This window comes from Morone saxatilis, unplaced genomic scaffold (genome assembly GCF_004916995.1).
Source record: "Morone saxatilis isolate NCDOM2014 unplaced genomic scaffold, NCSU_SB_2.0 Contig15, whole genome shotgun sequence".
NCBI lineage: Eukaryota > Metazoa > Chordata > Actinopteri > Moronidae > Morone > Morone saxatilis.
The window spans coordinates 25,090,648-25,104,827 of NW_023339707.1; the positions used below are offsets into that span (position 1 = coordinate 25,090,648).

A 14,180-nucleotide genomic window follows, 5' to 3' on the forward strand; every position below is an offset into this window, starting at 1 on the left:
TCCCTCCCTCCCTCCCTCGCTCTGACAGCGGCTGTACGTCTGCCAGCCGAGCTCTGTGGAAGGAGCTCCCTGGCACTGCAGCCCCACTGGGGACACATTGACCCTCTCCTCTGCCCTGTCAATGAGCCTCTGTGTGCTCAATCTCCAGCTCCGAGACACCCCATTCTTCTATGACGAAGGAATTACGGATTGATGTCGATGTTGTACATTAGAAGCTGCTCTCGTACGTCTCTTTTTAGGCATTAAGTTTGGGTCGCCAGCTGTTTGGGTTCTGTCATTTGGTGGGTCGATCATCTCTTCGCTCCCTCCGCCTCGGCCGCACCTCTCCCGCCCCCTTCTGGTGCAGATTCATCGACACAAGTGTCCTGATGATTGGGTGAGGGGCGACTTCCCATGGAGTGCAGAGGTCAATTGTGTTGCAGTATTGGGTACTCAAGTACATCTGGAGAATGTTTCAGTAGGCCTTAGCTTGTACGTGTTTAACGTTATTAGCAGATGTTGGCATGTTGATCATACTAAAGAAGTGGTGAAAAGTAAATATTTACCTGCTAAGGACAGCTGTAGGATTGTTAGAGCATTTAACTTTAGATCAAGCTGTGCCCAAGGTCTGTGTGTAAATTGACAACTATTGGATATAATTCATAGTATGTTTTATTTGTGTTATACTGAAACATTGTTGTGCTTTCTTTACCTTAGAATGAGATATTGTGGGTGAGTGGTGAGTACACCATGTTGACGCCGGGTTTTACCAGTAGCCAGAACAAAAACACTACTCTGATAGGGCTTCACACTTTTCGCAAAAAATTCACTCTTCTCTCTCTCTCTGTCTCTTTGCTCCCCTCTCTGTCTTTTCAGTAATAATTCATTACATTAAGGCAAAGTGAGTTTATTTGTGTAGCACCTTTCAGCTCACCCTGACCCTCCCCTAACCTTTCAACAACCGTTTAAAGTGCTGCACGCTGTATGTCAGCGATAAGATGAGATATAAAACAAACAAAACACAATATGTAAAGACTCATAAATTAGAGATGTAATGTTTTGTTCATGTCACAAACAGTGTCTGGTTTCTTTGTACTATATGACTTTAAACTGGGATAATCAAATCATTTAAAGAAGTCGTCGTTGACATTTTATAGACGAGATGATTCATAGATTCGAGGAAATAATCAGCAGATGAATTGACAATAACAGTTAGTTGCAGCTGTTGATCGATCTCACAGTCCTGATGAAGCAGATTAACTTAAACACGGCAGACCTGAACGCTTCTGGGAGTTTGTGGTGCAAAACACGTTTTGACTCTGACTGCGGCGGCGATCTGAGAGGTCCGAACGCTTTATAGCAGCAGTTCAGAAACAGTTTTATCTTGAAAACATTTTTTTACCCGAGTTTCTTCTGTTGCGTGTGGTTGGTAGTTTGCCAAACATCTGTCTGAAGGACACAGAGTAGTGGGCGACCGATGGGTTTTCATTGGCTGATATATAACGCTGATATCAAAAGAAAGGAAAGTAATGTTTAATTCCATTATTCATTATGCACGTTAGAAACTAATATACACGGTTATATTAGCCAGTAACATGTTGTTTTAGATGCAGTGTTTAGTAATTAATGAAATAGAATAATAAATCAAGTACAGTCTTTTGGAAGTGACCTAACTCAAACATTTCATCCACTACACGTCCAGCTTCATTAGTTCTGTGATCTTAACAAACAAAACTAGATTTTAATCGTGGACTGCAGTCTACAAGAAACAAAGTAATGGGATTACTTCCAGCTATTGAATGTTTGTGTTCTTCCAACATCTTCCAAACTAGCTTCTGTGACTTGGTGACGTGCATGATTACAAAAAAATGAATCCAGTGATGTGATTGAATGTGAGGTCTTTCTGCTGTCGGACAGAAAACAGACATCAGAAGATGTCGGCCTGTCAGCCATAAATGTTTCTGTGTTTTATGAACCACCGGTTGTGTTTAAAGATCAGTTCTTTGACAGACAGGAAGCCGGTGCAAAGATGTGAGAACTGCAGTGATGTGTGATTAATAATGACTGAACCCCTTTCGTGCTCTTTGATCGGCTGCAGCAGGACTCGGATGCAGCGGTTGTTTTAGACGTGGAGGCCTGTTGGATTCTGGGTAAAACGAGCTTGGCTTGTTTTACGAGAGGCTTCTTTCTGGTGGCATTTTCAGCGAAGGCTCGTGACGTTCGCTCTGCACATGAAAGCAAACCACAGCGGCGGTTGCAGAACCACATTTTCATGTTATATTTAGCCTCACTTTTGTTGTCTTTCGGTCCACGCTGTAATTTCCATGTGAATGCAAACACACACAGACACACACACACACACACACACAGATGTGTGTTTCTCTGCTCCGCTGCCCGGAGCTTTAAGGTGCATTAGTGAAGAGAAAAGCTGGTATTTATAACCCCTGTTCGTTCCTGTATCCAAGGTCAAACGGATGGCTAATATCTGCTTCCGTTCTTAGATGGAGCTGCATTGATCAGCCCTCCATTATACGTGGAGATCTGGCTGTGTGCAGTCAATCACAGCTCAATAAGCTCCCTACACTGTGGATGGGGCTGCTCAGGTTTGTCAGTCAGCGTTCACAATCACACAGGCAGCGATGTTCGATAATCTTCCTGTAAGCGCTTTGCAAACAGCTCCGGTTACACAAGGCCCGGCACCTCTCTGCCGATTTCTGATGAAACTGTTAGCTATTGGACAGTTCCCAGTATCGAGTATTACACTCGGTGTTTGTGTGCGTAGTGTTTCTTTGAGTCTAGTGCTAATACGATAACCTGTAAGAAAGCCAATGAGATGCATTTTCTGACTGTAATGATTAATTTCATTATCGATTAAAATGTTGATTATTTTCTCAATTAATCGATTTATAGGTGAGAACAAGATTTGTAGGCCAGGGAACCTCTGCAGCTCTGCAGTACTTCATTATAACGCTCACATTTCACCTTTATCAAAGGTAAAAATCTAAATCTGCAGCCCAAATATATTCAGTTTTTGAGAAGCTGGAACCAGAGAAGGTTTGAAAAACCAAGGGCACAACATGTGGTGGTAGTGCTTCCACCACATCTTTGGTCTTGATTTCGAGGGGAATCCGGCGCGGCGGCCGGCATTAGGAATAACTATATAGGAAAGGTCAAGCCTCTCTCTGGTGGGCTTGTTCCTTTTATGTAGGTCAAATAGAGACATCAGTATTACATTGAGGCTGTTTCATAACCAGTTAAAGCTCCCTGAAAGGATAAGGCTGCATTTCTGTTATTGTTGATAAATCCCATAAAAAAGACCAAAACCAACAATGTGTTTGTTTCTAAATGCTTGGCTTTCTGCCCCGAGGTCATTCATTCCTGCTGAAGACGCACATCCTTAAAGCTGCTATAATCTATATTTATATACAAAGGATGGGTCACATGACGGTGGTCACTTGTGGTGGTGAACCCACAGGGAATTATCACCTGACTTTGTGGTTCCCTTCGGCTCTACTGAGCTTTTTTTTAGCCTGTTTCAGCTCATTGTTTTGTTTTTTTAAGGCACAACTTTAGGTTCATTCTCAGCGGAGCTCTAAGACACTGAGGAAGAAGATCCATGAGGCTTTAGATAATACTTGTTAGGAGGATCGATTCATTCCTAGTTTTGGTCTTTTTGTGGGATTTAATGTCAATAAAAAATACAGGATATCAATAGGAAACGTCTGTAAAAAGCATTTTCAAGTGCTAAAACATATTAGAATTGAAGTTGCACCCGCCGCCCTCTGGATATTTGAATGTTTTTGAATGCATTTACACACGCACTGTGGTTTGTTTGTGTGTCATCTGTCCAAGTCAGGAAAGCTGTAAACTGTGCCAGTTTCTGATTGGCCTCCAGCCACAGAATCAGGCTCGTCTCATCCCCTCTAATGACTCCTTAAGATGTGACAGTTGGATCTTGGTCCACGTCGACACACCTACTCCCCCCACCCCCTCGAGGCCCTTCGGCGCTCTAAACAAGCGGCACACGCACACCTGGAGTCATGCCTACTAGACTGGTACCCGGCCATATGTCCTGCGGCGTGGCGTGCTCGCAGACTCGGGCAGCCTGTGTGCTCAGCGTGGTGCTGCTGTTTGATCTGTGGATCCGGTGGAGCTGCAGACCTTAAAGCGGAGCAGTACGGACACAAAGGGCTTATCGTTCTATGCAGGTCGTGTATCTGAAACAATGCGGGATGGATGGATTAATGTGTTTGCTCAGTAATCCCCAATATAGAGTGCTGTAGGTGCCGTGACGTGGAGTCAACAGCGAGCTCCGCGGCATGGTCTCTGTAGATGTGGACCGTGCGTGTTTGTGCTGAAGTGGTGCTGAAACGAAATGTTGTGGCCGTCAGATAAACAGAGTATAAACAGAGTGTAACAATGTTAACGTCAGTGTCTGATGAGAAGCAGACCTCAGTTAACTGGCATCCCCGGTGTTTGTTTTGGTTTGCTTGGAGAGGCAGACGGGTGGGGTTTACTGCAGCGGGACAAATCAAATACAGTCAGCTGGACCTGAAAGGATTAATCCACAGAAGTGATGCAAATACGCCAAACAGTTGCTGCTTTTTCTCTGTTTTATATCATTGTGAATGAAAGATCTTTAGGGTTCTTTGGACTGTTTGTTGGACATTTAAAGATGCCACCTTGTGCTCTGAGAACTTAAAGGTCCAGTGTGAAACATTGAGGAGAATCTAGTGTCAGAAAAAGAATATAATATTCATAGGTATGTTTTCATTAGTGTATAATCACCTGAATGTAAGAATCATTATGTTTTTGTTACGTTAGAACGAGACATTTTTATCTACAGTAGCCCATAACGGACAAACCAAACACTAAATAGGGCCTTTTGCATTTTATGCCACCGTAGTTTCTCCTCCACACTTCACCGCCTGTTTCGATTCCCAGGGTCAAATACAGACGCGAGCAGTGTTCAGTTAGTCCTACACACTGGACCTTTTAACCTTCAGCATTTAAACAATTTGTGACATTGTTCTTGGCACAAGAATCCCTCAATCAGCTATTTTAACATTTCCCAGCGGTGGATGTGAGGAATATATCCTCACATCCCCCAACTTTTCCAGTTTCCTCTGAACATCGTCCTCTTACTGTTCACCAGACTAACACTGAGATGAGAGAAGCTCTGATTTCATTAAGTTGTTGTTACTGTGTGCTCAAAGCAATGAGCTTCACAGGCAGCAGAGAGTGCTTAGTGGGCTCATTTTGCCCTGGGCTTCACCTCTCAGGCTACATAAAGGCCCCTCTATGTGTTTGTTGTGTTTGCTGGAGGTTGTTGGGCCATAATTAGAAAACTAATTTAAAGGTCCAGTGTGAAACATTGAGGAGGATCTATTGGCAGAAATGTGATATGATAATCATAGGTATGTTTTTATTTGTGTATAATCACCTGAAAACATGAATCATTGTGCGTTTGTTACCTTAGAATGAGTTGTTTTATATCCACCATGTTTCAACAGTAGCCCAGAAGGGACAAACCAAACTAGCTCCAAATAGGGCCTTTTTAGTGTTTTTCACCAGTTTCACAGCCACTGTAGTTACAGTTGTTGAACCCTAACTTCACTGCTTAATACCTCTAAATCCTAAACTCTGGTTCTTTAAGTTTATAAGATAAAACTTTTCTTGAATGACTCCTGAAACACTAAAAAGAAGGATCGATATCTTTGTTTCAACCCTTCACATTACTGAAACTAGTCCATCACTTTGTTCCAAACACGAGGTCGCTGCTTCGATGGGTCTTTGTGCCATGAAGACCTTTTTCACAGCAGCCATTTTGACATCAAATAGTAAGGTTGTGTGTCGCAGTTAGTTTCTCCTTCACGCTGGGAAGACGAGGTAGAAGCCTAAATCCTACACGCTGGGACTTAATGTCAGTAATGTGCGGTTACCTTCCAGAGCGACTGGCGTTCATTAATGTGCTTTATTCAGAGAGTCTGACGGCTGCGGTGTCGCCTCCTGTGTTTCAGATGAGAACAATGTCTGATGAGACAGAACAGAGAATGTGTGACGAGGACTTCGGTTCGGACGAGGAGGGCGAGGAGGGAGACGTGGAGTCTTACCTGGAGGACAACAGCAGCGAGCTCGTGGACCGACTGAGAGAGCTGGAGGTGAGAAAACAAAGAAAACTCACTGTATGCCACTTCCCTCAGTGTTCATGGTGCAGGAGGTTTATACTGGGAGCCCAGTTATCCACAGAGGAAGCTTTTTTACTAGCTGATTTTATTTGTTTGTTGTTAGACCAATGCAGCTATATTTTTATATATAAACTAAATAACTATTGCCTGCAATGTGTTTTATTGTTATTTACCTTTTCCTCACAGGCTGAAAACTCTGCTCTGATGTTGGCAAATGAGAGTCAGAGAGAAGCTTATGAGAGATGCTTGGATGAGGTGAGTTCATGATGCAGAATATTCTGCTCGGATACGTTATTCCAGGAGGAAAATATGTGAAATATATAATACAAATATAATGTTTTCTTGTGTTTATTAGGTGGCCAACCACGTAGTCCAAGCTCTGCTAAATCAGAAGGTAACACAATGCCCCATTTCTGCATCTGTGTGTGGATTTTAAACTGTAGCGTCACAAACTGAAGTCAGTTATCTTACTCTGTGTGTGTGTTTGAACAGGATCTGAGAGAGGAGTGCATCAAGCTGAAGATGTTGGTGTTTGACCTGGAGAGACAGAACAGAGCGCTTTGTGAGCTCTTTCAGCAGAAACTGCCCAACCACCCCACTGCTCACTACCAGGTAAACCGACTTCCTCTGCAGCGATCCATGAATGCGTTTCATACATTCTCACCTTCCTCCACTTCCTGCAACAGACAGAGGAAGTTTTTCATAGCTCTAAGAACAGTTGGAGGACTTATTTTTGTGTCCACACTGCAGGAACTAGGAATGAAAACGCTCAAGTTTACAGTGTTTTTTTACTTTGGACTGTTTGCTGTTTTTCCTCTGAAAATATTTTGTTTTCCCGCCATAAAACTATAATAAGATAACGTTAAAGTTAGTGTTCTTCTCTCAGCCTCGATAATATGAAGTACTGCCAGTTGTCGCAGGGGTTTCCCTCATTTTTAGCTCCCCTTCAGTTTGCCCTTTCATAACCCCACGACACAACAACCAACACGCAGCTCCGACCACGGCGCCCTCCACCTTGTTGTATTGTTGTCATAGATGTTGTGTAGAAGTGATGTTGCTGTACGAGAACCGCCAGCCGGCTTATCGTTCCTAGTGGCTTTGCGAATGCAAACAGGAAAAAAAAAAAGCCCTCGAAGGTGTCTCGGGGGAGGGGGGAGCTCTAGAGAACGGTTACTGAAAGGCAAAATCCTCTGATGTTACACATCAAAGTTTACAGTAGTTGGTGAGTGTTACTGCATATGTGAAAAAGTTTGTGGCTCCACAGGGAGCTGCATGGAGTCTGATAAATGTCAGCGTCAGCTGGAGCTGAAGGAGCCGTTAGAGGGACTGTAATAAATACAAATGCAGATCCCATCGCTCTGGTTGAACAATGAACAGTAAGCTTTCTTAAAATTATCCTAAATTAAATCATATCGCCTTGCTGACAGTATTGCGACATATTGAACTGTAACTCCTGTATCCCGTATCCCGTATTGTCTTATTGTTGCTGATACACAGCCTTAGCCACGCCTGGTAGATTTTGACTGTGAGTCCTTGGTTTGATTCCAACCCGGGGCCTTTTCTGCATGTCATCCCCTCCCTCTCTGCCCTGCCTCTCTCTCCCTCCAGCTATCACTATCTAATAAAACAGAAATACAGAAAAATATACAATATTTGCTGTGGAGTAGAAGCATAAATAAGCATTAAATGGAAATACTCAAATAAAGCATTTCAAAAATGTACTCAAGTACAGTCACAGCTACAAGTACACAGCTCTGATTCTCAAGCCCAGATGGAGCTGCTCATTTCTTCCCTCATTCTTTCAAACGCTGGCAAGCCAGTAATGGATCTCAGTCTTTTCACTTCTGCTCTATATTGTTCCAACAGATGCCGGGACAATGTAGCTCCTAGTTGTCTGTGTATACAATAGCCTGTAGTGTATACAGTGTCATCATAATTGCCTCATGAATCTTCTGTTACAGGTCCAGGCAGGACCACTCCCAGACTACAATGCACAGCTGCACAATGACTCTGCCAAACAGGTGGAGCCGGCACAGACTGAAGCACAAGCCAAGGTGATTATTACAAAGCCCACGCAGCAAAGCTTTACCAAACATTAAGAGTGAAACAGCGGGGTTATGTCATAGCCTCTGAATCAGTCCCCACCTGTGTGTGACATGTTCTGACATTTGTTCTGTTTTACACTATTGTGCTTTAAAAAGACCTCTGCAGCTAATCTACACTGCACTCATTTCCTGTACGCACACGCTCTAAAGGTCCGTAGGAGCTGAATTGTTTGGCTCTCAGTGAATTGTATGCTGATAGAGATCTCTTTCTTCCCAAAGGGAAATGGCTACCGCACACAACATGCCTCCCCGGGCCCTCGTGGCCCTGCCGCCTCCATGGAGGCCCTGTCTCCCTTCTTCAAGAAGAAAGCACACATCCTGGAGGTCCTCCGCAAGATGGAGGAGACGGACCCTCTGAAGTTCCACCCGTCCACCACGAGCTTGTCTTTCTGCGACTACAGCCAGGTGCTCATGTCCACAGAGGCTGTCCTCGCCACTGCGGACCCCCTCCCGCTACAGTGCAAAACCCACCACACACACTGCCACTGCTCCTGCTCTGACGCTGACACACACCAGCATGTCAACGGCGACGGGGCGGTGAAGTGTGAGGCTGGGAACACCTGCTGTTTACACTGCAAGAGGAGCCCAGACAGTCCTCCGAAGCCATGCAACCACGTCTGTAGTCCTTTAAAAGCCAACTCCGCCACCCAGAGCCATGTAGTTCCTGCAGCTGCTATAAGCGAATGTCACAGTAAGAGCAGAACGGTGGAGTCTGTTTCCCCGTCTAAACAATGCACCAAGAATGAAGCCCACCAGCAACCAGCAGGCGCCACCGCCCACTCCTCAATCACAGAAACCACAGAGCAGAGCCTGGAGGTGATGGGAGGGGAGCAAGAGCAGGATATCTCTGAGAGTCTTAACGCTGCTGCCCCTGAAGAGCTCACTGGGTTCAGTTCTGTGAAGGACAGCGCACAGATCTCCCACTGTGACATAGAGACAAGCGATGGCGTTCACAACGGCTTAGCCTCCATCAACGCCATGTCGAATGACCCCTCAGCCGTCCCCGAGAAAGACAGCACAGATCAGGAGGCTTCCTCTGTGAGAGCCGGAGCCTCCGTCAGCCCCAGCCCCTCCTGCCTCAGCGACGTCAAAGCCGCCGCCATCAACTCCCCGTCCAAACTGCTCAAGTTCCTGAAGATAGGCGAGAAGTCTCAGGCTTCAACCGCCGCTGTCCGTCTGAGCCCCCAGCTCACCCGCAGCTCCAGGATCCCCTGTCGCACAAACAACTACGAGGTGTACCACTCGCCTGTTCCCACACGCAGAGCCACCACCACAGAGAGGTGCCGGCAGCCCCCGCCGCCGCCCTCCAGGTCCGAGTCGTACCCCGCCACACACTCGGCCCCAACCTCCCCTCCGCAGCCTGAAGACGTCTGCTCCCCGCCCTCTAAGGAAATAAGCTACAGCAGCCTCTCTGCACCTAAAGCCAGCGCTGGCTCCAAGGTTGGCGCTCCCTCCTCCTCGCCGAAAGTATCTCAGAGGGTCCCTCATTATGAAAACGTCTGTAATATGTCCACAAGCTCTAGAGAGGAGGAGCCAACCCAGGGCCTCGAGAAAAGAACCACACTTCCATCCCAAACAAAGGCCAACGGTGGTGAAAGGAAGCTCGTTAAATCGCTACCAGAAAGTGTCCTCAACCCCCCTCCTCAGCGAAAGCAGTCGTCTTCGTCCACGTCGGAGTCCACATCAGACGATGAAGAGGATTCAGACAGCCCAGTGTGGGTTAACCATCACAGCCTGCCCAACTCTGCCCTCAGCAAGGCTCAGGGCAGAGTTAACTACTCCCAACCCAGAGAGAAACAGGAGGCCGATGTAAGGGAGATCACTGTGCAGAGCTCAGGGGCTGCCCAGCCGCTGCCGCCTCCTCCTCCCGTTAGGAGGAGCGACTCCTCTTCCATCCCCAAGAGGCCTGCGGCCGGGGTGGTGAGACCCCCGGCCGATTCCAGTCACCACGCTTTCAAAGACAGGCTGGCTGCGCTGGGCAAGCTGAGGAGCTCTGAGGATTTACAAGTCGGTCTCCGGCCGGTGGACGCGGTCAATGAGGGCACCTACGGGGAAGAAAGGAGTAAGACAGCGGAGAGGCCCGTGGAGCTCCATAAGGAGGAGCAGAGACATTCAAAATACACAGACTCTTTGGATGGTAAAGTAAAAGGTGGTGGTGGTTTGAAGTACCCGGGGGCGTCGCATGCGTACGAACAGGCAGTAAAATCTCAGCCGCCGGTTCCAGCGGTGGTCAAACAAGAACTGTGTGTGACCAAGACTGAAGGCTCCAAGAGCAAAATAGGTCTGCCGTCCCCCAACGCAGATGCTCCGCAGGTACTACGCAACAACATCAAGTGTCCTGGCTCCCTGAATCTGTCCTACAACCTTAAACCAGGTGTCGGTCCTCACAGTAGCAACAGCCCCAACAAAATCCCCCCAAAGTCGCCGTCCAAACCCTGCCAGGGTCCGTCCGTGCACAGAGGGGGGAAGCCCGCCGAGGCCCCGCGTTACTCGTCCAAATCAGAGGAGAGGACCAAGATCAGCGGGAAAGGGAAGAAGAATCCGATGTATGGAGACAGCCTGCCGCCTCCTCCCCCGAGACCTCCCATGTCTGAGGGGGAGAAGCCGCTGCAGCCGGTCCCCAGCCCGCAATCCGCCATCGAGCAGAAGGTGATGAAGGGCATCGAGGAGAACATGCTGAAGCTGCAGGAGCAGGACAGAGGAGGGCAGAGCAGCGAGGTGAAGCAGAAAGCCTCCAACGGCATCGCGAGCTGGTTCGGCCTGAAGAAGAGCAAACTGCCCGCGCTGAGCCGCAAGGCCGACGCGACCAAAGCAAAAGACGAGAAGAAGGAGTGGAAGATAAACATCCCCTCGGTGGGCAGGGACTCTGTGAAAATGGCCACCAGGTGTAAAGAAGGAGTGGAAGGTCTGAACATCTCGACTCTGATGGAGAAGGCGGAGGGGCTGAGGAGGGCCCTGGAGGAGGAGCGGGCGTACGTGGAGAGGTCGGGCAGGGGTCACTCCTGTGAGGTGGTGATGGACCAAGCTCAGGGACAGCTGGCTGTCATGTACAGAGGAGCTCGCTCGGACAACTTCATGCAGCAGCTGCTGAACAGGTGAGACTGTAAGGGTGGTAGTAATAACGGCTCGCAGCTTTAAAGGAATAGTTTGACACTTTGGGGAAAAGGCTTATTTCACTTTCATGTGATTGTTTAAGTCACTTTAAAAGCAGAAGTGTCCAAATTTGTCCGTTTTTTTTTGTTTTCTATGATTTTAAACTTAATATCTTCTGGTTTTGCACTGGAGAACAAGACATGACCTTTTTCACTGTTTTCGAACATTTAATGAAGCAAAGGATGAATGAAGAATTAATAACTCTCTCATTAGCTGTGACTCTAAAACAGATCAATAAAATGTGCAGTAATAAAAGTAATCAGCACTCCTTACAACACAAACAAAAGTCATCTATTTAACATTGTATTTAACAACATGTTAATATTCCAGTAGCCAAGGTGGTTGCTATGAAGCTACAGCAAGAAGACTGTTAGCTTAGCATAGCATAATGACTGTAAACAGGGAGGAACAGCTAGCCTGTAGTGATTCTAGGTGAACTTCTGGCCTCTGGCACGTCTACACGCTTCCATCCTGTTATTAATGATCAGACTTACATTTGTGGTTGTGGTTGCTGATTGTTAATTGTACGTTGTACTACCTCTTCTTTTAATAATTGGTTATAATAATGGGTTGGAAGAGGAAGTTTTCTGTAAAACAAAATAAATTCTACTTGATTTAAAGAGTTATTTACGCTGCGCTGAGGCCGCAGTGGAAAAATCAGCTGTGGTGAGTGTCTCATAAAGACAGACCACCATTGTGAACAAGTCCTGTCTTAAAACTCCTGGAAAATGTCCTGGAAAAGTCCTTGAAAGTGGAAACCCTGATTTATCGCACATACAATGTCCATCAAGTGTGTTTCCCACAGTGAACTATCATTTTAAAGGACACTAACTTTATTTCTGACGTCTGTTTGATAAATGTAGAGTGGACGGGAAGGACGTGATCAGCGTGCCCCAGCGTCGGCTCTCGTTCGACTGCAAGTCGTCCAAACCGGTGTTCAGTCAGCAGAGCGACCTCATCAGTCACACCAGCAGCCGCGACGATATGGAGAAGGTTGGTTACTGACACTATTTCTACATTTACAATGGCGCTAAAGCAAACTGACGGCGAGAAAAAACACGACTCACTTTCATTTAATGCTCTCAGGTCTCAGTAGATTTTGTTCTACATCGCACCGACTTTCAACCCAAACTCGGCTTCTAATTTGTTAGTTTCCTTCATACCGATGTGAAGAGCTGAGTCTAACGTTCACTCCTCCGTCTGCCGCTCTGTTGTTCTTTTCATGCAGGTATCAGACAGACTCGGCAAGATCACGTCAGATGAAAACCTCGCAGATTCGGTTCACTCTCAGCACTTCGCAGGTAAGACGAGTCTGCCGGGAGAGAAGTCTCACACATCTTTTTAAGTCTCCCGACTATGTGGGAGATCAAACCAGACTTATGTGGAACTAGTCTGGAAATAGATGAATGAATGTATAAAGAATTTCACAGAGAGAGCGAGAAGTAAGGAAATTACTCAGATAAAGCAACATGACTTAGAGTTGTCTGTTTAAACATTTATTTCCACATCAGTCCCTCACTGAATCCCTCTTCCCTCCTTCCTCTGCAGGTTCTGGTGCGTCCACGTACACCCTGGACAGCGGCATCGGTACGTTCCCCCTGCCTGACTGCAGCAGCGGCGCAGCGGGACGCAGCCTGTCCAAGACGAGGGCCGGAGCCGAGCACCACTCCTCCGGCTCCCCGGGGAGGGCCGGGCGACGGGCACGCACCCTGGAGAGAGAGCTGACGTCCCAGGAGGAGTGCTACGTCCCTCACAAACAGCTGATCCCCACCATTCAGTACGGCTCCATGCTGGAGGGGAGGAGCTCCGCCGCCGTCATCCGCGAAGGTGACAACAGGCCGCCTCACTCACACGAGTGAAACCATGCTGCGTTGGAGCTTTTGACTGAATCTCTGTGGTTTAAAGTTTAGATTTTTTCCTGTTTGTACGTTCAGATTTTTATTTTACAGTTTCATGTTCGCTTTCCGCTGTATTGGAGTCGCGTTAAGTCACTGCGGAGGAAAACTGACTGTGCTACTTCATAATAAAAGCTTTTAAATAATAAAATAGCCAGGTATTTTTATTATGAAGGAAATTCACTGTGTTTATTGCCTCATTAGCGGAGCTTAAGTTTAAGTACTGGAGGAAGGTGAAGGTGGCCCAATCAGAAAGTAAAGTTGTATTTATTTGATCCACTGCTTTGTTCTCGCTGACGTCGGACCTTCTCTTCATTCCTTTTGGAGCCCTCTCGACCCTCGCTGCTCTCTCTCTTGCCAGTGATTTTATAATGAACCAAAGTTTAAGGAACTAGAAAAGTTTAACCCTCCACAAACTCCTGCTGATGAAGATTCTGTTCAGTAAATAACAATAAGGGGAAGAGAAATGAAAACGTGTCTTTAATCCATCTGCAGACAAAGAGGCTCACGGGGCGAACATGTTTTCCCCTCGCTCGAAGACTTGGACCTTCCCCAACCTGAAGACTCCGGCAGGACCTGCGGAGGTTTACCTGGCAGTGGAGGAGGAAGAGGAGGAGCCGGTGCCCTTCGGATCACCGTTCAGAGGGGTAGGGATGGCAGTCAAATCCCAACACACAACAATACAGAGACACACAGGAGGAACAGTTATACAGTTACACTAATGTTCATTAGGGATGTCTGATAATTATCAGGGCAGATACATTATGTTTATTATTATGAATTAATTAAATTACAGCCAGTAAATTACTAGTAATTATGTACAATGATTGATAGGCTTTATGTTCTATAAAAGTATGTTT

At 46.6% G+C, this 14,180-nt stretch overlaps 1 protein-coding gene across 2 annotated transcripts in view; it reads left to right on the top strand.

Moving 5' to 3' along the window:
• Positions 1-14,180, top strand: part of nckap5l (NCK-associated protein 5-like) — a gene marked incomplete in the record, with an annotated part of 35,069 nt that overhangs the window by 19,743 nt on the left and 1,146 nt on the right. For both annotated transcript variants that reach the window (XM_035656271.1, XM_035656272.1), the window contains 10 exon segments: positions 6,000-6,140; positions 6,354-6,422; positions 6,523-6,561; positions 6,660-6,779; positions 8,129-8,221; positions 8,492-11,367; positions 12,289-12,418; positions 12,654-12,726; positions 12,974-13,252; positions 13,816-13,967. In XM_035656271.1, the coding sequence (XP_035512164.1) occupies positions 6,000-6,140; positions 6,354-6,422; positions 6,523-6,561; positions 6,660-6,779; positions 8,129-8,221; positions 8,492-11,367; positions 12,289-12,418; positions 12,654-12,726; positions 12,974-13,252; positions 13,816-13,967 (3,972 nt within the window).